At 35.3% G+C, this 25556-nt stretch overlaps 1 protein-coding gene across 8 annotated transcripts in view; it reads right to left on the bottom strand.

The window, feature by feature from the left end:
* The window catches only part of LOC134840384 (calcineurin subunit B type 2-like), a 61421-nt gene continuing 35865 nt past the window's right edge, over positions 1 to 25556 (bottom strand). For 3 of the 8 annotated variants that reach the window (XM_063856162.1, XM_063856163.1, XM_063856160.1), the window contains exons 2-7: positions 9257 to 9489; positions 1684 to 1732; positions 1310 to 1486; positions 1014 to 1073; positions 476 to 660; positions 1 to 224 (exon numbers count right to left, since the gene is read on the bottom strand). In XM_063856162.1, the coding sequence (XP_063712232.1) occupies positions 177 to 224; positions 476 to 660; positions 1014 to 1073; positions 1310 to 1486; positions 1684 to 1732; positions 9257 to 9424 (687 nt within the window). In that variant the 5' untranslated portion in view covers positions 9425 to 9489 and the 3' untranslated portion in view covers positions 1 to 176. The remainder of the gene's footprint in view (positions 225 to 475; positions 661 to 1013; positions 1074 to 1309; positions 1487 to 1683; positions 1733 to 9256; positions 9490 to 25556) is intronic. The other 5 variants (XM_063856161.1, XM_063856159.1, XM_063856158.1 and 2 more) reach the window with 4 other exon arrangements.

Here is a 25556-nt window from a genome sequence, read left to right as displayed (position 1 = left end):
ATTGAAATTAATGTAATTAAATTTTAAGTTTAAATAGGATATTTAATTGGAAATTGCATTTACACATTATATATACTACAAAGAAGTACAAGTCTACAGTAATCTATAATAATTTGAAGAAAGTTACATAGATAATTTATTCACTAATATAAGTTGGTGGTAGATTATTTTGACATTTAGACGTCAATAACCATCTTTTTGTGAACGTCTAGAGATCCCACGACCTAAAAAAAACAAATTTATTAACAAATGAATCAAATTTCTTAGAGAAACGCGGGTGTTGAGAAAAATGACAAAATTTATCTGAACTGATTTTTAAAAAATCAAGGTTTAGTGATTTCTACAATGAAAACCAGTTCAAAAAACAGTCTTTGTGTTAGATGAGGTGACCCCAAAACGTTTTTTCGGCCAATTTTGGTTCGCTCGGCAAATTTTGCATTTTATATATTTTTTTTATAAAAAGCTAAGTAGTTACAGCGCAGAATTCGTCGAAGTTGATTTTTCCGTCTCCGTCCTGGTCGGCGAAGAAGATGGTTTTGTCTACTATTTGCTGCAGCTGCACATCATTCAGATTACTGCCCACCATTATCTTGAGAACCTGGAACAATTCCCCATTGGAGATAAACCCGTCCTTGTCTATGTCGTAGATCTTGAATGCAACTGAAACAATGAATAATACTGACAAATGAAACACAAGCTTTCAGTGTTTATTACACAGCAACTAAACCAAGTGTTGTAATTTTGAATCATTAATTGGCCGAATGATAATGAATTAAACTATATAGATCTACAATTAACCAAAAAAAAACATGACTGAATCTCTTTAAAAAGATTTGGTGTCATCTAAATTTTCTAACAAAAAACCTTTTTTTTTCACCAAAAACTGCAGTGTCAAAACGCTATGTTTCAAACTACAAGATTTTCAGGAGTATTTTTTTTTGCCTGAGTATCATGAAAACTAGTTAAGCATGTTGACGTTTAAAGGCATATAAATAATGTCATTTGATTCTTACATTTAAGTTTGGATGTCTTGTCTCCTTTGACACTGAATTGAGACATGCCTTGGATGAATTCTAAAACATCGAAACCTTCTTAGACGTGTAAAGTTCATCTTAACATCTGTGATGTTTATCGCCAGAAAAGGCCAAAGGAAATTGCTCAAAATAGCAATATCACATGTTTTTCACGAACATATTCTCTCTGTAAAACCGGTACAAATGTTTGCCATTTGTACTAAACGCGCTTTTGAGTTTCAAAAAAGTTCCAAACAAGACGAAAATGATGAGATAGATGAGTGTGAAGAAGTGACCTTTGAAGTCGATTTCGCCACTCTCGTCACTGTCGAATATGTCGAGCACTCTCTGAACCAGTGGGTTCTGCCTCAACTCAGGCAGAGACATGAACTCGTCCAGAGAGAGGGTGCCGGAGTTGTCTAGATCCAACTTCTGGAACCGCTTGCCAAGGCGCTTAATCTCCTCCGAATCGACTGGTGGGAAAAAAACAAAGAGTAAATTTCAAGCTACAATACAACTCAATTTACTGTTCAAACACCAGAAAAATTCTCAAAAATTGTCTCGAAGAAAACGTAAGAGTGAAAAACTCATCTTTCACACTAAGTTGTTTTTTTTTTCGCATTAATTAACGGTTTCAAACAAGTTTGCTGAACATCAATATTAAACTTACAAGTTGAGCAAAGTTCCATCCTCACAGGCCTTCGAGTTTCTGGTTTCACCTAGAGCAAAAACACTTTTTTTCTAGTTGCTGAAATCTCCAAACTGGTTTTAATGTTTTCTCGTGTTCAATTATGCTTTTGTTTTTCATCTTATAAATATGCAGAAACCTCAAACAAACAAAGATGCACAAACCAGAAGCTTGAAATTGGTTTCTTATTTTCCCAGAAATCATCAATAAAGACAGAAAATTGCAATCATGGGAGTGCACGCATAACGATGATATCATCAAACACCAATCAGTTGATAATTTCATTTTTTTTCAGTCGACACAATTTTTTGACTGTTTCCCTTTTGAAGTTTTTGACTTCATCTCAAAGCAAAAATGAATAATTTTCATTTATAATAGAGTTTAAATTTTGGCAATAAAGAAATAGCTGGGGCGTTCAAAAACTGGCCGAAAGGACGTATTGGTGTCACCTCATCTAACACAAAGATTTTTGTTTAATCTGGGTTTTATAGTGAAAATCACCAAATCTTGATTGTTTTGGCAAAATAGTGTTAATATATACTATAGGATGTGGCTCAATTAAAAACTGAAGAGGCTAGCGTAGTTGTTTTGAACCCGAAAACTCAGAATTAATGTGCTCTTTGTGGGGATTTCTTAGGCACCCAGAAAGTTTTTTTGACAAGCTTTAATCAAATGACCAAACAAATTCTTCAATAAAAACATTGTTCTACTCTATTCACCCAGATTATTCTACACTGGTCCATCAATCTTGGCTCAAAACTTCAGCATTGTATATTGAATAGCTGCAATTAAATGAAAAATACTGTAAAATTTTTTCGTTTATTTGATTAAAATCCCTTACTTTTATAGGAGTGAATGTGGACACCCAGAAAGCCTCTTTGATGAGCTTCAATCGAATAGCCCAAAAAATCATTGTAAGCAAACTCCACAGTTTTTTTTGTATCAAACAGTTCATTTTATATAGTTTCATCAGACATCTGCAAAAATTTTTAAAAAAATTGAATTAAAAATTCGTTCATTAATCGATCGATACTAAAAAGTTTTAGTTTTTTTTGTCCCGCGACTGTAGTTTCTGAAATTGAGCTGACAAATTACACCTGAAAACAAAAATAATTTATACATGGTAATCGAAACGATATTTTTTAGATTATCTTTCTTGCTTAATTTAAGGTTTAATACGTCTGTAATTAATCAGTGACCACATTATTTTGCGAAATAAGTCTCGATTATAAAAACGTAGACAATTTTTATCTCGTCATTGAAACAATATTTAACTTTTTTTGCAACTCAAGGTTATCAAGGTTATTGCAGCGACAAACGTTAATTAATAAGGAGTGAATTAATGAGATTTGAGTGATAGTTCCAGTAGCAATTCAGATCAAATATATATGGTAAATCACCCGCACAAAGTTGCTCGAACCAATGACTAAAAGCTATGTTTCACCAGCGAATTTTAACAAAAATCGGGAAGTCATATTTCAGTTTGAACCGAATAAGAAAGATCAATTCCAGTTCAGTTAGGAAAAATCACCAATACCCCGCCTTTCAAATTAGGTGGTTCTTAGTAGAATCTCTCGGAAAAATGCTGTTTTGCATCTTCGCAAATTATTCGTCAATGCGTCTGCAGGCATGTTTGAAGTTGGTAAAAAAGTTAATGTCACTTTCTTCCGTTCAACTATCTCTCGAAGGAAGTGTAGTTTTATGGCAAAATGCTTCGTCTTTCCGTGGTTTACTGAGTGTTTACTAAGGGCTATACAAGCTTAGTTATCAATGAAAACTTCCAAAAGCCTATTACAAATTATGCCTAAGTCGCCAAGTATGCCCTGTAAATGAATTCCTTCTTTTACTGTTTCGACCACAGCATTGTGTTCTGCTTCGGCTGTTGAAGTTGATACACAACGCTGAAGTCTGCTAGACCAACTTATCACACCTGAGTTGTCACTGAGTTAAAAACAATATCCTGATGTACTTCTCCTATTGTTTATATTTCCAGCCCAGTCCGCATCCGAATAGCTAACAAGATTCAAGACCTCATCCCTCCTATATACTAAAGGTAAACTTTTTGTTCCTAGCAGATATGTAAAACAATTTTTTCCGGCTTTCCAATGCTTTTCACCTGGGTTTTCCTCAAAAGAACTTAAAAGATTTGCTGCAAAGCAAATGTCGGGTCTATTTGATAAAGCTAGGTAATTTAGACAACCAACAAGTCCTCGATTGTCACAATTTTTCATATTTTCTTGTTCTATGCTACCTTCTAAAGGACAATCTTTTTTTGATAGTTTTTCGTTTTCACCAAGAGGGGTTGTTATCGGCTTTGCTTCGGTCATCTTAAATCTTAATATCAATTTTTCACCATATTTCTCCTGGTTTATCCTAATTTCGTTTCATGAGTAATCAATTTTCATTCCTAAGAACCATTTAAGATCACTTATCTCGCTTATCTCAAATTTTTCAGAGATATTGTTTTCAAACCAGCTACAGAAATTTTTGTCTGCTCCACAAACCACTATATCATCGACCCACAAGCAAATTAAACCTTCTATCTCTCCCTCAATCCTCCTAACAAACAAGCATTCATCAAAAACTGAAATTTCAAAACCTAATTCTTCGAGATAGCTTTTTAGAGTCCTATGCCAACTTCTACCGGACTGCTTCAGTTCATAAAGACTTTTCTTTAGCTGATTGTTTTTTTTTCTGTATCAACAACAGCTCATGTTTCAGACTTTCAACTCACTATGCAACCCCTCGAGCTTTGCATTTGAAGCTTCCAATTCTTCTAATCGTATCTTTAATTAACGGTTTCCATCTTCCATCGACTTCATTTCGTCTGTTAAACTCATTGATTTATTTTGGCATTCAAGTATGCAGTTTTAATGTCTAACTGTCTCAACTGATACCTATTTTGAACTGCTAAGCTCAGGACTGTTCTTATTGTCGACATCTTGGCTGTAGGCGAATACGTTTCGTGAAAATTTCTTCCCTCAACTTGGCTAAAACCTTTAGCAACAAACCTAGCCTTGAACCTGGAAATTTCACCGTTAGGTCCATACTTCAAAGCAAAATGCCATCTGCTGCCTATGGGCTTCTCTCCTCTATTTCTAACTAGTTCCCAAACTTTGTTTTTCTCTAATGAATCAAACTTTTTTTTCATTGCTTCTTGCCAGTCAGGGTCTGCTAAAGCTTCTTTAGCACTTTTCGGTATATTTTCGAGAACTTCTCCAAAAAACACTACATCACCTACTTTTTCTCCTACGTCACTTTCTATCTTTTTCTCAAAGTAGAACTTAGATTCGTCAAAACTAACGTTTCTAGACTTTTGCACTTTGAGTTTTCCTTCAGTCTCAATTCCTATCAAATAAGCATTACTATTTTTCAATGTCCCCAGGAAAATTCCCCTTTTAGAGTTTTTGCCTAGTTTTTTGAGAAACTGTTTTTCCATAAAAACTATACGCTACACACCCAAAAGTTTTAACAAAGTTAAGGTTGGGTTTTTCTCCATACATAGACTCGTAGGGTGTTTTGCCTATAGCAGAATGAAAGCACATATTTTTGAGATTAGTAGCCATATTAGGAGCATAAGGCCAATAAGTTTTCAATAAATTCGCATCAAAATTTATGCAGCGAGCTAGGGGAGTAATTGTTCCCCACACCATTTCTATCTTTTCTTTCTCTTGAGGGGTATAAGGAGCCGATGTTTGCAGTCTTATTTTTTGTTTCCTACAAACTCGCCTAAAATCCTGACCAATGTAATCTCCTGCGCCGTCTGAAACTAAAGTCTGAGGGACTCCTATGTCTGCTATGAACCTTTCCAACTTTTCCGTTGCCTCATCTCTCGTCTTCATGAAATAAATTTTCAGATATCTAGAAAAACTGCCCAAAAAACCTATAGCATATCTATGTCCATCCTCTGCTATCGGGTCGATAGGACTTAAAACACTTGTGTGAACAATATCTATTGTCCTGGTTGCCCTGGTATAAGAATCTTTCGGGACTGGCTTCTTTTTTGCTTTATTCAACTCACAAGTTTCACAATTCTCAATTTTAAAATCTTTTATCTTCATGCCTTCAACATGTTGCTCCAAATGACTTAAATCTTTGTAGTTATTATTACCCATCCTGCAATGCCACTGTTTCAAAGTGCTTACTAGATAACACTCGTCTTTTCCTACAAAAGTGTCCCATAATAAGAGACCACTTTCCTCTCTTAATGGGTAAACTGATCCATTTCCCTGGCAAACAAACGAGCTCGCACCAAAAACAACTTCTGCTCCTGCTTTCTTTATTTTTGATACACTCAGCAAATTTCTTGAGTTTTCAGGAACGTACAAAGTATCCTTCAGCAAAATCATCTTAAACTCGCCTTTCTCATCTTTCACTCTGAATCTAGTTCACCTTTCCCTGAAATTTTTGATTCGGAGAAATGTGCATTGCTAACCGATCCATTGAAGTTCTCATCTAAACTAACAAATATGTCTCGATCCTTAATCATATTACTGGTAGCTCCAGAGTCTACAACTTAGTCCTTGCCCGGAGACACTCCACTCAGGAAACTAAAATGAGCCTCTATTTCAGCTATTCGGTTCTGCTGTTCTCGTTTAGTCTTACTAATGAACCTTTTCTTTGCCTGGCAATATTTTGCAATATGTCCAAACTCCTTGCACTCATAGCACTAATTTTTTCGAGCTCTGTCTTAACTATCTTGTCTGCTGCTTAAGTTTTCTCTGCACTGTTTCGACACATGTCCTCTTTTATGACACTCGAAACAAACTCTATTCTCGCTATTAAAAGCATGCTTTTTTTCAATTACTTGTCTCTCGCTATCAAAATTCACTAAACCTCTATTCAACTCATCTAAACTTTTCTTATCTCTACTAAACTCAGCTATAGTAGAAAAAGTTTCAAATTGTTTTGGAAGTTTTTTCAAAATAGTTGAAATTAACCTTTTTTCAATCACTCCTTCGCTTCGTTCACTTGTTCTAAGTTATACTGAATCTCTTCTGCTCTAGTCAAATAATCTATCACTGTTTCATTGCCATTCTTTTTCAAATTTGTAAGTTCGGAGATTAGTTTTTGCAGCCTGGGTCTTTCAAAAATTTTAAACCTTTTCCGTAAAACATCCCAAGCTTTGCTACCATTGCCTTTATAGGGTCTTAAAACAAAACTGATTTCTTATCTAGAGCCTGCACAAGTTTGTACCAGATATGCAACTGTTTTTCTTCAAAAATCTCTTTCCTTTATCTATCGCAGCTTGTTTTTGATCACTGCTTGCATTCGGTCTTAAACTTGGCATAAAATTTCTATAATCAACTTTTTCATCTAAAATCTTGTTTTACTTCAAGTGAAAAATTCGTGCCTCGAATTGCTCTTCAAAGTAGGAAAAATCTTCTTCTTTTCCCGAAAAAACTGTCCTATCAGTTTTTGACATTTCTTTCCTAATCCAAGTTCGTGTTTTCGACTTAATTCTCACACAAAAGTTAAGCTCCAATCCAAAACTCAAAAAGTTAAGTATTGCCCTAGGTAAAGTTCAATGACCCCGTTTTCTCCTACATAAAAATCATATATTACGAAAATCAATATCGCCCGCTTATATAACTATGCAAGTATATTTGATTACCTAAATCTGATTTGGAAACTAACGGAGTCCGTACCGAATAACACATCAGCAAAATAGCAAAGCCAAGGTCCCTCCTCAGATTTCATACTAGGCAAATGATATATTAGCAAAATAGAAGTTCGTCTTTTTATTCTGGGGTATCAGTTTCTTTTTTTTTAATGGCAATGTATTCTTTGGATTGATTTTGGGTCGGATTCGAGCAACCGCGTACGAACGAATTTATCCTTCCGCAAAAATTGAGTATAATTCAGCAACTTTTACAAATAAAACATTTAATTTATCAGTTTGTTTCAATTTTCTTTCACTATCAAAAGTGTAGTGCTTCTTCCACTGCTGTGCTCACTCAGTGCCCCTTCGTGTAGTTTTTGACCGTCTTCTCTTCTTCTCTGTTGTGTTTCCCTGCTTCTATCGTCAGAGTTGTCTATCTCTAGAAGTTGTGTTGCCCTGCTTCTGTCATCAAAGTTGCCTGTCTCTACTAGTTCTATTGCCCTTCTTCTTTCTTTGCACTTCTCTGTCTAATCAATCGTCTATCTCCAAGTAGTTTTGGCCTGCTTCTATTCTCACAGTTCTCTAACTGATCAGTTGTATATTTTAAGTTGTGACTTTCACCTGTCACAACTCCACTGCAAATCTCAGCTTTTTTCCTTATTCGTTTGAACAAACAGTCAATCTTGACTCCTGACTTCTCACTCGTGCTTGGGCATCTGGGCCCATAACCTATCAAGGTTATTGCAGTGACAAACGTTAAATAATAAGGAGTGAAATAATGAGATTTGAGTGATAGTTCCAGTAGCAATTCAGATCAAATATATATGGTAAATCACCCGCACAAAATTGTTCGAACCAATGACTAAAGGTCATGTTTCACCAGCTAATTTTAACATTGCTTATTGGTCTTTCACCAGCTTATTGATGTTTCACCAGCTTATTGGTCTTTCAGTTTGAACCGAATAAGAAAGATCAATTCTAGTTCAGTTAGGAAAAATCACCAACAAAAGTTATGATATGCCCAGGGCTTGGTAAAAGTCAATTGATGACCAATTAATTGCAATTAATTGGATGCAATTAATTGACTTCTTTGTTTATCCAATTTTTGACTATTGACAAAATCCGCCAATTAATTGCAATTAATTGAAGGTTTGCAAACTTTGAAATTTATATGATTTTGTCTTTGAAATGTAAAGCTATTATTGATTTAAAGTGTACAAAGAAATCAGCGGACAGTGTTTATCAAGATGTACGATATTTGAGGCCAACTTCAAACATGGCAGAAAGGTTTTTCAGCAAAGCGGGATTTGCTTTTGGTGACTTACGACAGAGTATTTTGCCGATGAACCTTGAAATGAAGCTGTTCCTGAATGTTAACAATCAATTTTGGTCGAAAACTGACGTTGCTAAAGCTATGAATGAGACCCAATTAATTGCAATTAATTGATGATTGACAAAGCTTGAGCAAACATTTCAATTAATTGACAATCTTTTCAAGTAATTGACTTTTTGTCTACCAAATGACTTTTACCAACCCCTGGATATGCCATTTCACTGAAGTAGCTACCATTATAGCATATTAAACCCTTTCAGTTTTGATACAAGCTGTAATGAAAGTACTTCTCAGGATCAAATTTATATCACCCCCCAAAAATTGTGAGTTTCTCTTAATTCAAAACCTTGATACAATGTCAATCATATTGCAGCCTGCAAAAAATTTTGTGTCCAAAAAAATGTTTTTCGGGTTCAAGCGAGACAACAAACTTGTTAAAAAAGCAGGCGGAAGAACGATTGCCCGAAAATAAGTTAGCCAATCATAATTTAGTACGAAAAAAAATCCGAAGGATTAAGGGTTAAAATCAGCCACTTATGGACAGATAAAAGGGCGTTGATTGGTTGAAATTTTCGGCCATTCGCTCCATCTGCTGTGCAAAATGTCCTCAAATGACTCACCCTGTCTTCTACAATGATAGGAGTGGTCATTCTTGCACTGCCTGAGAATCCATGTGATGAAGATGATGACGAAGAAGGTGATGATACATCGGAGCTGTGGAATTTCTGAGTATCCGTCTGCTTTCTCGAACTGGAAGTCGACTGGTTGGAATTCCTGGAATTGCTCATTTTTTAGGATCAAGTCTAGGATGTATCTAGCTTGACTGCGTCGTCGTCGACTTGGCCTAAATATTCTACAAGAACTCATTATAGAAACGTAGTAAGAGTGTAAAATGTTTCCTTAAAAGTTTCAATTACTTTCAATTCTAATGTCAATTTATTTTTAGTTGCATAATAAAACTGCATTGCAATGTCTGAAATTACCAAAGCCACGGTCGCAGCCAGTCATAAACTTTTCACTCTTCGCTTTCAAACACTCATGTATTTAGAAAATTAAATTGATAAGCTTCCTGAAAACATTGAAACTGTAAACCTGACAACGTTCAGCCTTCCATAATTAACATAAAGTAATTTTGCCTTCCATTTGTTTTTAGTTTCTAATAATTTTTTTCGTTGAAAAACCAACTTGAAAAATAATCAAGGTAAATAAAACTGAAAAAGTTAAATACTTAGGCTTGACAATCATTAATAATTCAGATGAGATGTGGGAGAACTTGCGAACTGAACTGAATTTTATCGAATCTTTAGAAGAACCCTGTGCCCGAGCCAACGTAAAATGGAAAACTCCAAATTCGACCTACTGTTTACAAACTAGTGAGCGACCCAAATTCGACCTACCTAAGTACAAACTAGTAAGCGGCAAAAACTGTTTCACGCGAATTATAGCACTAGTGACGAAATAGCACTAGTGACTAATGCGTTTTAAGGTAATTTTTAAGCTTTTGGAGTTTTTAGTTTTCCTCGAGTTTGGGATTTGTCAGTTTCCTTGAAAAATGTAGCTTTCCTTAGATATACAGGACTTCAAACAACACACTGAGACAGATCAAACAAATGGACAAATTATTGCAATTTTTAAGGAAAGCGGTAAATTGCAACTATAGTCAAATCATTAACAAAAAGCCTTTCAAACTACAGTCTAATTAGCGACAAACACTGGTTGACACAAAATTTACCACTGGTGTCGATTGTAAACGCAGCAAGCGGTCGATACTCGCCAATGCATTTCAGACTAGATTTCGAAGTTGAGGTTCTGGTTCTCGCTTTCGTTATTTTTGTTCCGACTTTTGATGAAAACCGCATATTTGTGCTTGGTGTGGCCGACCAAAATTCGGAGACCGATATAATAGTTTTTACCGAAAATTTTTTATGCTCCTTTAAAGAAACCGACTTTTTGCAACATTTTGGAAGTTTGAAATTGAAAATTTGGCCATGCTCTGGACTAATTTATTCGCGCTTTGTAGATTTCACGCATCCTGAAAGCGTAACGCAATTTATGTATGCGTGGGGAATTATCTCGCACTACAAAGTTGTTCCATATTGAATTGGGGCTAGCTAATCTGTCGTAATAACTTCGTACGACTCAAATTTTTACACTTGATCTTTCATATTCTCAAAAAAGGTTTGATATGGATTAAGGGGCAGTCGGAACATTTAGGGCACTGATATACGAGCAGTCTTTTCCATGATACAATTAGTTTTGGGACTCTAGTTGTCCTCCTCTGAATTATAGGGTATTTTGTACTGACTTCTAATTTAAGTTAGGGAAATTTTTCGAATACATTGAAATATATCACAATAAGTATGAAATCAATCAAGTCAAATTACTGCTAGCCTGTTCCTCTAAATTTTTGTATTTTTCTTCATTTTTCATTGGCATGCTTAGAATTTACATTGATAACATAGATTTAAGTTTAAAAAACGAGAAGACATGAGTTTCCATTGCTCTAAAGTTTGCAGTTTATGATCAAAAAAGATAATTTACCACCAATTTTTTTTGCAAAGTTTTTGTAGTTTGAAAAAGTCTTGCCAATTTGGCCATGCTTTGGGCTAATTTATTCGCAATTTGATCATTTTATCCATAATCATGAACACCAAACGCGAAATATGTATGCGTACCGAGTTATCCCGCGCAATAAAATTGTTCCAAAGTGAATGGAACTAACTAATATGTCGTGTTATTTCGTACGGCTAAAATTTTCACACCCGATCTTTGATATTGTCCAAATCTTTCAGTTTTTCTTTTTTTCCAAAAATCAATTCGATCAATGAATTAAGGAACAGTCGGAACTTTCAGAGTATTGACCTGAGATACGAGCACTCTTGTTTACATTGTGTGTTGTTTGCAAAAAGTTGTGTTGCCTTATCGGGCAAAATCCTGAATGTTCCGGCTGCACTTAACGCCAATTGAAAAATTCTTTTTTGGTTGAAAAATTGATAAACCAATTGACAAGAAATAATTTTTTCTTTCATTTTTCATTTTATCACCCCACACGAGTGTTTAGTGTCTCGTAATGTGATAACAGAGTTGAGTTGATGGCTTTAAGTCATTTTGGAATGCCTTAATTCGCTTCTTACGCATAAAATAAGCACGCAAAACTCGCAATTTAGTTATCCCAAGTTGGCCAAATTAGTAATGTTTAAATGCCCGTAACTTAACAAAACATGATCACAGGTGTAAAATCTTTTTTTTTAATTTTGAGCTTAAGATTACAATATTTTTCAAATGATATAAAATCATTTGGTCAAAAACGCTGAGTTTGAAAGTCAAAAATTGACTGAATAAAAAAACCACACCCAGCAAAAATATTCCGCACTTTCTTCACATTCCGGGACAACAATACCACAATACTATCAAGTGCTGTAATGTTATCAAAAAACACTTATGTCATGAATTGAAATGGTACAAAAGGCTTTAGGTCAAATCTCAATAGAGAAAAAATGAAAATAAAAAAATGAATCTATGATATCAATTTTTATTATCACTGCTAGACCTTTTTGTTGTGAATGTAAAACTAAAACTACATCTCGGTTATCTACATCACTACCCAATGGTTAATCTTAGAAAAATCAGGGATGTAATTCAAATAAAAAAAAGCAAATCTAGCCTTTTTTTAAAAATCAAAGAAAATTGTTTTCTGAACTCCGTAACAACTCTGTAAATCTAGAATTGCCCGATGATAAACCTGAACTGTGAAAGTTTGGAGCTTTGAAAGTTATGAGCATTACAGAAGACTGGAAAGGAGCTACAGAAAAAAAAGCATAGGAGTTAAATTAAAATAAGACTGCTCGTATCAGCGCGAAGCACTGAATGTTCCGACTGCCTTTTGAGTTCTATGGACCAGTAATAACATGAAAAAAAATGTAATTAATTAAAACATTTTTTTTTCATTTTGATAGCTTTTTGAAAACTATCCCATGACATACCATTAAAAAAAAGTGATAGTTTTTCATCCTAGTAACAAATCATTTATGGCAAATAAATTTCCTTCAACCAATTTGGAACGAGTTCTAAGACGGATCAAATCTCCGCTTACGCGTTAATAGCGCAAACAAAATCGCGCGTTAAGTGTCCCAAACTTCCCAAAATGGCACTTTTCAAACCCCCACAAAAAGATCACATGTAATAAAAATTTTAATTCAAATTTAAGCTCAAGACAACAATATTTTTTGATCGATATAAAACAATTTTGTCAAAAATGGCTAGTCAAAAGGTCGAAATTTGTCTGAAGAAAAAAAACACTCCGAGCCCAAATAATCCGTTACTTTCGTTATAAAAGTCGGAACAACAACACTTTTGGTCGCGCTGACACAATCATAAACCACTTCAATCCTTGCAAATCGAAATTTAAAAAAAGAATCAGATCGAAGCCTTAAGGAAGGAAAAGCAAGGATATAAAGAAAAAAAGCAAGGAGAAAAGGATAATTTATACGACAGTGGAGTATAAATGGCGGCGAAAAAATCTTAAGTTCAATAAAGTAGGATCGCATCCGAATCTCTACCTAAAATAAACCAAGCAACTTTGAAGATTTTTAAAATGAAGACATTATCAACCCTGGCAATTATTTAGATTGTTCAACTTTTTTAAGCAACACTGAAAATCTACATCTATCTAATGCGCGAAAGGACTTTTTGAAAGTATTACTCTTTTTTGTTAATTTTTTAAAATCCACCTTATTCATTTTCTCAAAGACCTTGAAGACAGTCTCTGCTTGTACGAATCGTATGAATCAAACCCACGTTGGATCAGTTATCACCAAGGCGTTAATCAGTAGCGTGCCGAGTAGGGGGTGGGACGGGGTTTTCTTCAATTCTGGTTGCCAAATTTTTTCATCAATAGAGTATCCTTTTTGGTATGACTTAAAGACAACCATTTTTGGCTGACCAACCTCAAAAAAATGTTTAAGTCCAATTTAACCAATTTTGAGATGGTAGCGCGCGCCAAAAAAAAGCAATTTTTTGGTCAAAACATTTCAAAAAGGCCCGCTTTTTGGTTTGTTTTTAGAAAAACTTGACTGCGGTGCAGAAAATTTAAACAAAATAGTGTCTTAATAGCATTTTTGGAAAGCTCAATTGGTCGACCAAAAAAAAATCGACAAAACTTTCAAAGTTTTTCGAAAAACCGCCCGCCCCTAGAAAATTTTTTGCGCACGCCACTTGCGTTAACTGATCATAATAATTTCGAAAAGGCAAAAACGAAGTTTGAACAAGACTGCTCGTATCAGGGCGAAGCCCTGAGTGTTCCGACTGCCTTGTAAGGTTTATGGGGCAGCAGCAATAGCATAAAAAAATTAAATGAAATAAAATACAATTAAAATTTTTTTTCTAAAATTTGAAAATTTTTTTTGAAAATCATCCCCCCACACGCCATATAAAGTACAAAAACAGAAATTTCGTTCCTTGTCACAAATCAATTATGGCAATTAAGCTTCGTTGAACCAATTTGGAACGATTTATAAGACGGATTAAATCTCCGCTTACGCGTTAATAGCGCAAACAAAATCGCGCGTTAAGTGTCCCAAACTTCCCAAAATGGCACTTTTCAAACCCCCACAAAAAGATCACATGTAATAAAAATTTTAATTCAAATTTAAGCTCAAGACAACAATATTTTTTGATCGATATAAAACAATTTTGTCAAAAATGGCTAGTCAAAAGGTCGAAATTTGTCTGAAGAAAAAAAACACTCCGAGCCCAAATAATCCGTTACTTTCGTTATAAAAGTCGGAACAACAACACTTTTGGTCGCGCTGACACAATCATAAACCACTTCAATCCTTGCAAATCGAAATTTAAAAAAAGAATCAGATCGAAGCCTTAAGGAAGGAAAAGCAAGGATATAAAGAAAAAAAGCAAGGAGAAAAGGATAATTTATACGACAGTGGAGTATAAATGGCGGCGAAAAAATCTTAAGTTCAATAAAGTAGGATCGCATCCGAATCTCTACCTAAAATAAACCAAGCAACTTTGAAGATTTTTAAAATGAAGACATTATCAACCCTGGCAATTATTTAGATTGTTCAACTTTTTTAAGCAACACTGAAAATCTACATCTATCTAATGCGCGAAAGGACTTTTTGAAAGTATTACTCTTTTTTGTTAATTTTTTAAAATCCACCTTATTCATTTTCTCAAAGACCTTGAAGACAGTCTCTGCTTGTACGAATCGTATGAATCAAACCCACGTTGGATCAGTTATCACCAAGGCGTTAATCAGTAGCGTGCCGAGTAGGGGGTGGGACGGGGTTTTCTTCAATTCTGGTTGCCAAATTTTTTCATCAATAGAGTATCCTTTTTGGTATGACTTAAAGACAACCATTTTTGGCTGACCAACCTCAAAAAAATGTTTAAGTCCAATTTAACCAATTTTGAGATGGTAGCGCGCGCCAAAAAAAAGCAATTTTTTGGTCAAAACATTTCAAAAAGGCCCGCTTTTTGGTTTGTTTTTAGAAAAACTTGACTGCGGTGCAGAAAATTTAAACAAAATAGTGTCTTAATAGCATTTTTGGAAAGCTCAATTGGTCGACCAAAAAAAAGTCGACAAAACTTTCAAAGTTTTTCGAAAAACCGCCCGCCCCTAGAAAATTTTTTGCGCACGCCACTTGCGTTAACTGATCATAATAATTTCGAAAAGGCAAAAACGAAGTTTGAACAAGACTGCTCGTATCAGGGCGAAGCCCTGAGTGTTCCGACTGCCTTGTAAGGTTTATGGGGCAGCAGCAATAGCATAAAAAAATTAAATGAAATAAAATACAATTAAAATTTTTTTTCTAAAATTTGAAAATTTTTTTTGAAAATCATCCCCCCACACGCCATATAAAGTACAAAAACAGAAATTTCGTTCCTTGTCACAAATCAATTATGGCAATTAAGCTTCGTTGAACCAATTTGGAACGATTTATAAGACGGATTAAATCTCCGCTTACGCGTTAATAGCGCAAACAAAATCGCGCGTTAAGTGTCCCAAACTTCCCAAAATGGCACTTTTCAAACCCCCACAAAAAGATCACATGTAATAAAAATTTTAATTCAAATTTAAGCTCAAGACAACAATATTTTTTGATCGATATAAAACAATTTTGTCAAAAATGGCTAGTCAAAAGGTCGAAATTTGTCTGAAGAAAAAAAACACTCCGAGCCCAAATAATCCGTTACTTTCGTTATAAAAGTCGGAACAACAACACTTTTGGTCGCGCTGACACAATCATAAACCACTTCAATCCTTGCAAATCGAAATTTAAAAAAAGAATCAGATCGAAGCCTTAAGGAAGGAAAAGCAAGGATATAAAGAAAAAAAGCAAGGAGAAAAGGATAATTTATACGACAGTGGAGTATAAATGGCGGCGAAAAAATCTTAAGTTCAATAAAGTAGGATCGCATCCGAATCTCTACCTAAAATAAACCAAGCAACTTTGAAGATTTTTAAAATGAAGACATTATCAACCCTGGCAATTATTTAGATTGTTCAACTTTTTTAAGCAACACTGAAAATCTACATCTATCTAATGCGCGAAAGGACTTTTTGAAAGTATTACTCTTTTTTGTTAATTTTTTAAAATCCACCTTATTCATTTTCTCAAAGACCTTGAAGACAGTCTCTGCTTGTACGAATCGTATGAATCAAACCCACGTTGGATCAGTTATCACCAAGGCGTTAATCAGTAGCGTGCCGAGTAGGGGGTGGGACGGGGTTTTCTTCAATTCTGGTTGCCAAATTTTTTCATCAATAGAGTATCCTTTTTGGTATGACTTAAAGACAACCATTTTTGGCTGACCAACCTCAAAAAAATGTTTAAGTCCAATTTAACCAATTTTGAGATGGTAGCGCGCGCCAAAAAAAAGCAATTTTTTGGTCAAAACATTTCAAAAAGGCCCGCTTTTTGGTTTGTTTTTAGAAAAACTTGACTGCGGTGCAGAAAATTTAAACAAAATAGTGTCTTAATAGCATTTTTGGAAAGCTCAATTGGTCGACCAAAAAAAAGTCGACAAAACTTTCAAAGTTTTTCGAAAAACCGCCCGCCCCTAGAAAATTTTTTGCGCACGCCACTTGCGTTAACTGATCATAATAATTTCGAAAAGGCAAAAACGAAGTTTGAACAAGACTGCTCGTATCAGGGCGAAGCCCTGAGTGTTCCGACTGCCTTGTAAGGTTTATGGGGCAGCAGCAATAGCATAAAAAAATTAAATGAAATAAAATACAATTAAAATTTTTTTTCTAAAATTTGAAAATTTTTTTTGAAAATCATCCCCCCACACGCCATATAAAGTACAAAAACAGAAATTTCGTTCCTTGTCACAAATCAATTATGGCAATTAAGCTTCGTTGAACCAATTTGGAACGATTTATAAGACGGATTAAATCTCCGCTTACGCGTTAATAGCGCGAATTATATCGCGCGTTAATTGTCCCAAATTGGTCAAAATGGCCAAAATGGCAATCTTTAAACCCTCATAACTCTACGAAAAATAATCACAGGTGAAATTTCTTTTCAAATTCAAGCTCAGGACTACAATACCTTTTGAATGATAAAAAAATTCCGTCAAAAATGGCTAGTTAAAAAGTCGAAATTTGTCTGAAGAAAAAAAAAACCCACCCCGAGCACAAATATTCCGTTACTTTCGTATCGAAAGTCGGAACAATAAGTCTTGCCGCTGCGAGAAAGAAGACTGTTCAACTTGGCCATTTAATACAAAGATTATTTATGCATTATTGAGTATTATTGAGCTTTTATGCAATATTAGTGCAGTTTTGTAGTGGATGCCATTCTAAAGATTGATAAAGTTCCTGGTCGAAATTTGCGGTTTGTTTTGACGGATGAAGTTTAGGAAGTTCAATGCAATTATTAATTCAAAAACATGGAACAAAATACCCAAAGTTGTTTCTTGTTTAATACGTCACAAAAGCCACAAAAGCGTTGTCAATCATCCTGATTGTTCATCAAAAACTGTTTTTGAAATCAAGATCACCAGAATTGGAGAAAATCGTTTAAATCTATGGAACTGAGACATCTCGTTTTCAAATGAGCAGGTTTCAACCCATAATAACATCAGCCAAAGCGTGGTCAATTGTGAAAGTCTAATAATATCTTCTCAGCCTTTTCTACATCAGCCAAGTTAGTTAAAAAAATAGTAATTGTTGTTCCGTCTTTCGAAAAAAACAATCAGTGTTTATGCTTGGGCCGGTTTTTTTCAGTCAATTTTTGACTCTATAACAAACAATTTTGACGGAAGGCTTTTATATTATCTGAAAGATATTGTAACGGAAGCCCAAGTGTAAAAAAATTTCTGATATCAGCATCCATTTGTGTTCAATAACGCGCGATATTTTATGTTCTTATACACGCTAAAACGATAAAATAATGCAATGCAACCCAAAGTAGTAAGGCAAGGTAAACCAATTCAATTTTTTGTAAGACAGACGCTAAATACGCCCCTTTTTGGTTCGCAAAGGCGAGTGGGAAATATTTAGAAAGACTGAAACGTTTCATCGACTATTTTGTAAACTTTTCTGCCAAAAACTTTTAATTGGCCTTAAAATGCAGTTGAAACTTTCAGAGCTTTGCCTTTTATACAAGCAGTCTTGTTTACCACTAAATTCATTCTAAGAAAATCTATCGTATCAGCTTCTGAAAAAAAGTCTATCCAATTCCAGATAGCTTTGGACTGTTTTTGAAACTTTTTTGTTTTGAACTGTGTTTGCAAAGGTTTGTGATATGGTTTTTTGGACTGTTTACAAAAGTATTTTGGTTTTGAACTGTTTTGTACAGAAATGAAAAAACTTGTGTTTTATTTATTTACTGGAAAAAAACTTGGGGCTCGACATTTTGGAGTTTATCAGTTAAAAATAGAATCCAAGCAATTAAATTGGTTGTATTTTAGCCATATAAGCAAACAAAAGAACTTTTTCAATAAAGCACGAAGACAAAATAACCAAAAAATTCTGTTGCTAATAAATGGTTTTTTTGTCACCTCTGCCTAAAAATCAACATTTTTCGAATTTTTCAGAAATATTTTAATATCCACCTATTTATCAGAGACAGTTTAACAAATTTGACCTTCACTGAAACCGTTGTTATAATGCGTGACAGCAAAACACTAGGCAGATTGAAAACGTTAAATAAATTTACCACAAGTCGTAAAACTCAGCTTAAACTAACCAAAAGACCAAGTACAAAAACTTTTTGGGGCGGACAAGACGCTCTGGAATACCTTACTAGCCGGATAAGGATCCTGAATTGATATGAGATGCTTGCGGCATACCTGCGGCAATGACGTTGATGCACCTCCAGCAATGACGGCGGCAATATCGTTGATGCAGTAATTGTTCCGACTTTCGATACGAAAGTAACGGAATATTTGTGCTCGGGGTGGGTTTTTTTTTCTTCAGACAAATTTCGACTTTTTAACTAGCCATTTTTGACGGAATTTTTTTTATCATTCGAAAGGTATTGTTGTCCTGAGCTTAAATTTGAAAAGATATTTCACCTGTGATCATTTTTCGCAAAGTTACGGGGGGTTAAAGCTTGCCATTTTGGCCAATTAGGGACAATTAACGCGCGATATATTTCGCGCTATTAACGCGTAAGCGGAGAGTTAATCTGTCTTAGAAATCGTTCCAAATTGGTTGAAAGAAGCTTATTTGCCATAATTGATTTGTTACAAGGAGCGAAATCTATCATTTTGTACTTAATATGGCGTGTGGGGTGATGATTTTCATTTAAAAAAATCAAATTTTAGAAGAAAAAAAATTTCATTTTGTTTTATTTCATTTAATTTCTTAAATGTTATTACTGCTCCATAAACATTAAAGGCGATCGGAACATTCAGGGCTTCACCCTGATACGAGCAGTCTTGTTCAACTTGTGTATATTTGATAAATTAAATAAATCTTAAAAAATCAATCTAAGTGTCAAAACCAAACTGTCAGTTTGCCCTCGGAGCAAAATCTCACTTTGAAAAAGTTCTTTCATCGCTAGACCTATTCTAACTGTAAGTCTAGTATAAATTCGGATGACTCTATTACACAGTTATTGCTTTGGAAATTTTTTTTGATTATACTCACTTCATGTTACTGTCATATCCAACCAGCAAAGTTTAAAAAAAAAACTTTTCAGTTTGGGTCTTTGGGATACGCTTCATAAAATTGTCACCACAAGGCACAGTCAACAAAAACGAAAACCCACTCTGAGCTTATGCGTTCTGAGATCGGCTCACACAAGACCCACTAATATTGTGCGAGAAATGGAAAAAACTTGTCACGTAAGTCATAATCAGCAAAAATGGCATATAGATGGACGATTTACTGCAAGAAAAACCAACAGACCTCGTGCTAACAAGGAAACCTATCAAAGAACGGGAAATCACTCATTTGAACAATCAGTCGATCAGAAAACGGGAGATGCGTGCGGAATTTTACGTTAAAAAAACAATGAGAAAACGAGTGTGAAGAGAATAAAACCATGGGCCTAACTAATCATATTTTTCTTGAAATATAGCAGTCATAAGAATGAGATCACCTATTTTTCTGTCACTAGGAGAAGGAAGACGAAAAAAATACAAAGAAACACGTGAACAATGATCTAACGGAACAAATTGCTGGGGTGAACAAGCGGCATTTACGAAATGTATCAGAGATCAAATGAACCTTGTCGACCACGGAAACCAAAATTTGGGTAGTGTTGAGCTATTCTAAAACCTTGAATGCAACAAAGCTATTGCGGATCTACAGATCTACAACTGTCCACGGTTTCGTCGTCTGCCGAGAGGGTTTGTTCATGATGTCGACTGGGTCGGATCAAGATGAATTAGCTGTTAAATGGGGGACCTGGAATCTTTGTTTATAACGGATAACGGCAGTGTTGTCATCAATATTCTCTTATGAATGACCCAAATGTTGGTGGAAAGATGCAATAAACCTTGCTAGGATCAGTAATAGAATCCTCCAGCAGTGAAAGTTTATAACCATTGAGCTCTCAAGTCATATGAAACATTGGTAATGAACCTAAAATCCACAAGGTGGTATGTGGAGGATGCGAATATGCAAGTGACAGAAAACCAACTAAAGCTAAATATGGGACGGCACTACCTGAAGACATGAGGGCTCCAAATGACGCGAGAACGTAACACAAGCGAGAAAAGCGTACGGTAAGTCATTGAAGAAAATGTCAGAGTGTGACTAAAAAACAACTTGAGAGTAACAAGGATTGGCATTAAGTTTCCGCTGCAATCAAAAAACTACCGCACATTCTTAGCTAAGGAATCAGAAAATTTGACGCAATAATATCAACTCGCATCACAAATTCAAAAAAGAAGAGAACGTCTACACTTCATAAACTATATTAAAAAGCTGTTTAGATGGCCCGACAATAACTCGATCCGCCTATTTTTAATATGGTTAAACGAGATTAATCAATTAAATTTGCTCTAGATTAGACAATTATGAGCAAGAGGAACAAAAAATTACTACTACAAGCTAAACATCGACCCACATATGAACTGAACTGCATTGCGCAGGAGATTACTAGGTCGGAAGTAGAGATACTCTGGTTCTCCAAATTGCATTGGAAGTACATTTATTCACAGCTACCATTGGACACAGCGATTCGATCCCATAGTAACTTCAATATAGTGGGGCAGGACAGCAGGCAAAAACAAACTCCAGACTAGATACTTTAGATTGACTGACCACAGGGTACGAAGTGTTTCTTAGATGATATCCTTCTAGTCTTTAAAATGTCCAACCGAAAAAAGTTGAAATATGGAAACATGTCTGAAATGAACGGATAACAATTTTTTTTCATCAATATAGTGACTTATCAATGTATTAAATAGGGCATAGAGTAGTTACGCTTCAAAATCAATTGTGAAGTGTTAAAATCACCAGAAAAATCTTTTATGTTTCTTCGTGAGTTCAATCATTTTGTAAACCGTTTATCGAGTATTGCACAGGGTGCCATATGACAATGACCGCTAATGAAAACAGACAAAAAATTTGCATGGAAAGAAAATCATATAAAAATCTTTGAACTGCCAAACATGCTCTAAACAAACTGATATGAGCGTTAGGAACAATATATCAACAAACGTTTAATTTGACACATGGGTGGATTTAGGGGGGGGCGGAGGGATTCGACCCCCTGCCGACCCAAAGGTTCCCCCCTTTGATACTTTTTCAGAAATCCATTTTTGGCCGACCGACCCTAAAATTTTTCTAAAGGCGCCTTTGGCGCCAATATATACTAACTTTGAGGGGGAGCGCGCGCCAAAAAAACGCAATTTTTTTGGCAAAACTTTTCAAAAAGTGCCCAAAAACGGCTTTTTTGACAGTTTTTTTTTTGCCAAAACAGGGACTTTTTAGTGCTTTAGAGGAGCTCGGAAAATCAAATTGGTCGACCTAAAAAAAGGTCGTCAAAATTTTGGAAAATTTTTTGAAAATCATCCCCCCCCTCGAGAAAATCCTAGATCCGCCCCTGATTTGACATCTTTCGAAGTGCATTTCGGCAAAAAAAAGATACCGTTTTTAAACATAGGTATAAAATCGACTTGATCAAAAGTAAATAGGAATAAAGTTATTAAATCCTGTTTTGACAAAAAGACTTTTGGCAAGCCGGTGAATCCTTAACGCATCGAACTAACGCATCGATATTAACACCAGGAGTGACATCGCAATCAAAGAAGAGCGGAAGCGAAGAAATACCCGAGTCCGAAAACAAGTGAATACACAGCCTTTTATCGACTAGGAATATCGACCAGCCCACAGACAAACTAGAAAACAAAAAACGGCCCCCGCATCTGCACTTAGCTCGGCTAACAGTCAGATGCAGCAGGCGCGGATCTAGGATTTTCTCGGGGGGGGGGGGGCGGATTTTCGAAAAAAAAATCGAAAATTTTGTCGAATTTTTTTTAGGTCGACCGAAATGATTTTTCGAGTTCTCCCCAAGCACGGTTTAGTCCTTGTTTTGGCCAAACTTTCTGCGCCGCAGGCAAAATTTTGAAAAAATAATCTAAAAAAGGCATCTAAAATTGCGTTTTTTTGGGGCGCGTCCCCCCCCCCCCCCCCCCCCCCCTCAAAGTTAGTATATATTGGTCCATATATTAGTATTATTTGTCCAGATAAAATAAGCAACGAAATTGTCAATTGATTTAAATGGGATAAAATCTAATGGTATTATGAGAAATGATTGACAAGGACTAAAATAAATAAGTCAAAATCTGTCGCCTAGATGCGCGTAGGGCAAAATGGCTTTTTCCAGTCTTCCTAGACTTTATTCTGAATTTCAATTTACGAAATTTCATTTAAAATGACTTTTGATGTTTTAAACTGCAATAAAACGTGTCAGCGTGAACAAGTGAGCAAATTAGGACCTGTGCATCAGGTATTACTCAAATTTCATATAGTTTGCCTTCCACAGGTAAGGAAAAGTTACCTTGCACCCCGCAACCAAGTTTAGACGTAAGTAATTGATTATAAAGGATTATTATGATGATTTTTGACAATTATAATTGATTATAATTACCAAAACTGAGTGTTTAAAAGATTTATAATTGATTATAATCGTGATATTTTCCAAGATACTATTATCTCTTATAATCGATTACAATTGATTATAGTTCTTACAAAAAAAACGTTAAAATCAGTTGTAATCGATATTAATTGATTATAATTTTTTATTTTGCCAAAACTTTATCACACAAAAAAAATACGAATTATATTTTATGGGTTATTAATTTTGTGGCTGATAAAATGTTACTTTGTTGTAGCTAATTCTAAATTAAAACTATTAAAAAGAATAAGAAATAATATGAATTAGTCGGTAAGTTAAAACATTAAAACAATGAGAGATCATTCTCTCCGCCGGAGAGAATGGCTAGTGAAGGTCATAACTAAGTGACCGGTTAATTAAATAAGTATGTTTAGCAATAATTGCAAAACCTGATGTAAAATCACAACATTCCCCTAAGCAGGAAAAAATTTAAATTGTAATAAGTAATGCACAATAACTAACTATGACTGACTCCTTTCTCCCCCTTTAAGGACTAGGAAAGAAAATTAGAGCGCCTTGAGATGAGGTACTAGCACTAAGTAAGCTCCACTAGTGTTAAATGAAAGAACAAAGATTATCCAGATTCCGATGGATAAGGGTTATGTTAAGATGAGGTAAGGCATCACGTTTTGGCATAACGCTGAAATTTAAAACCACGTTTTATAAGTGAGGTCATAGTTTATAATGCGTGAGTGAAGAGGATATGATTTAAAGAAATTATGAGATCAACAGATGATAATTTCTTTTGACGGGTGAAATTTATCCGAAGGATAAAGTTGTCAAATTTAGCAAACACTTTTTGGTAACTGGAAATTAGCACCGGTTTACAAGGTAAAATACCTAGATAGCACAAAATTTTGATGGAGGAGGTCTTGGTTTGTAAAACACAAACTGAAGTGTATGCGAATCAAGGAAATTAGGAGGACACTTGAAAATGTCTTCTACATGAAAATTTATCCGCAGGATTAAGTTCTCAAGTTTAGTGAGCAGATGTTAATATCTGAATGTTAGCACCGGTTTACTCAGTAATGTGTGTTATTTGGTAAGCCGGAATATCAGATTAAAATATATCTACGTGGTTATAAAGTTTTATAATCTTTTAAAAAGTTTTCAAGTTCGGTGTTGAAAAGTTCACTATCAAGATCAGAGTGTTCGCCGAAATTTGCTATTTCCATTCTCAGTGATTCGTCGGTTGATGAGTTTGACATTTGATCTAATGAAGATGATGAATCTGAATCTAGAACAATTAACTCCGCCGGATTCGTCCTGTTGATAGTCTCATGGGGTTCCTCAATCTCTAACACAATAGGCTCGGCCGCCGAACCAGAGGCTTCTTGGACACTCTCTACGGCATCAATGAAGTAACGTTTACCATAAAATTTTGGTGGGCCGACGTTTCTACTAGAGCGGCGAATAGTAGTAGGAATTTTACCGGGTATTATGGCAGGACTGTTGGATATAGCGCACTCATCCGTTGAGTCGCTTATCTCATACACCGGAAAGTTTATGTTTGAGTCGGTTTCCGTCAGATTATGCTCCACTTGTGGGTCGTTTTGTCCAATGGTGTCATTTTCCCCTCCCTGATTCACGGTTCTCTGATCCGTCGGGTTAGATGTTCGGCTGGCTGGCACTATACTTATTGGGCACTCGTATGATTGATCCATGGGTTGTTCACAGATTGGGAAACTGTCGTTTTCTAAAATCTCAGATTTTATTTCAGGATTGGTTATAGAAGAGTTAAAGTTATTTCCGAGTGATATGTGAGGTGTAAGTGAATCCGAAATAAAGCGCTCTCTGGCTACGTCTCTACAAGGAAAACCGCCCGCTATCCATTCCCATTCGCTAGTATCCGAAATATCCGAAGGAATTAGCATAGATTCATCCGAAGCAAGGTAACCTGGAGGAGTTGGTGGCTTCTTTGAGCGTCGTGTCTGTCTTCTTGTCGGGATGGATGATGGTCCAGAAATGCGTGTCCTAGTTAGGTTGTCGGATGATGTCTGGTCTAATTGTCTGTTCCTTCTTTTTGTTGGCTTCTTGGGTTTTGGTTTTCTTTTTGAGCATTCCATCTTTTGACCTACTTCAACATTAGGGTTAGAAAAGTAAGGGAATGAAATGTTTCCTCTAAAAGGTCTGATTTTATTTGAGGTAGAGATAGGAATCGCAATGTCGGATTTTCGTATTATTTTTCCGTCGGATAACTTAACTGTCGAAGTCGAAGAATTTATAATTCTTTTGTTTAGTTCTTTATAAAAACAGTCTCGGTTGATATTACCATTAGTTTTCCGAAGGATTTTACCTTTAAAAGGGCTTTCGATTGGTC

This window comes from Symsagittifera roscoffensis, chromosome 2 (assembly GCF_963678635.1).
Source record: "Symsagittifera roscoffensis chromosome 2, txSymRosc1.1, whole genome shotgun sequence".
NCBI classification, from domain to species: domain Eukaryota; kingdom Metazoa; phylum Xenacoelomorpha; order Acoela; family Convolutidae; genus Symsagittifera; species Symsagittifera roscoffensis.
Note: the sequence above shows the minus strand (reverse complement) of the source record. Positions and strands in the feature narration are given on the sequence as shown.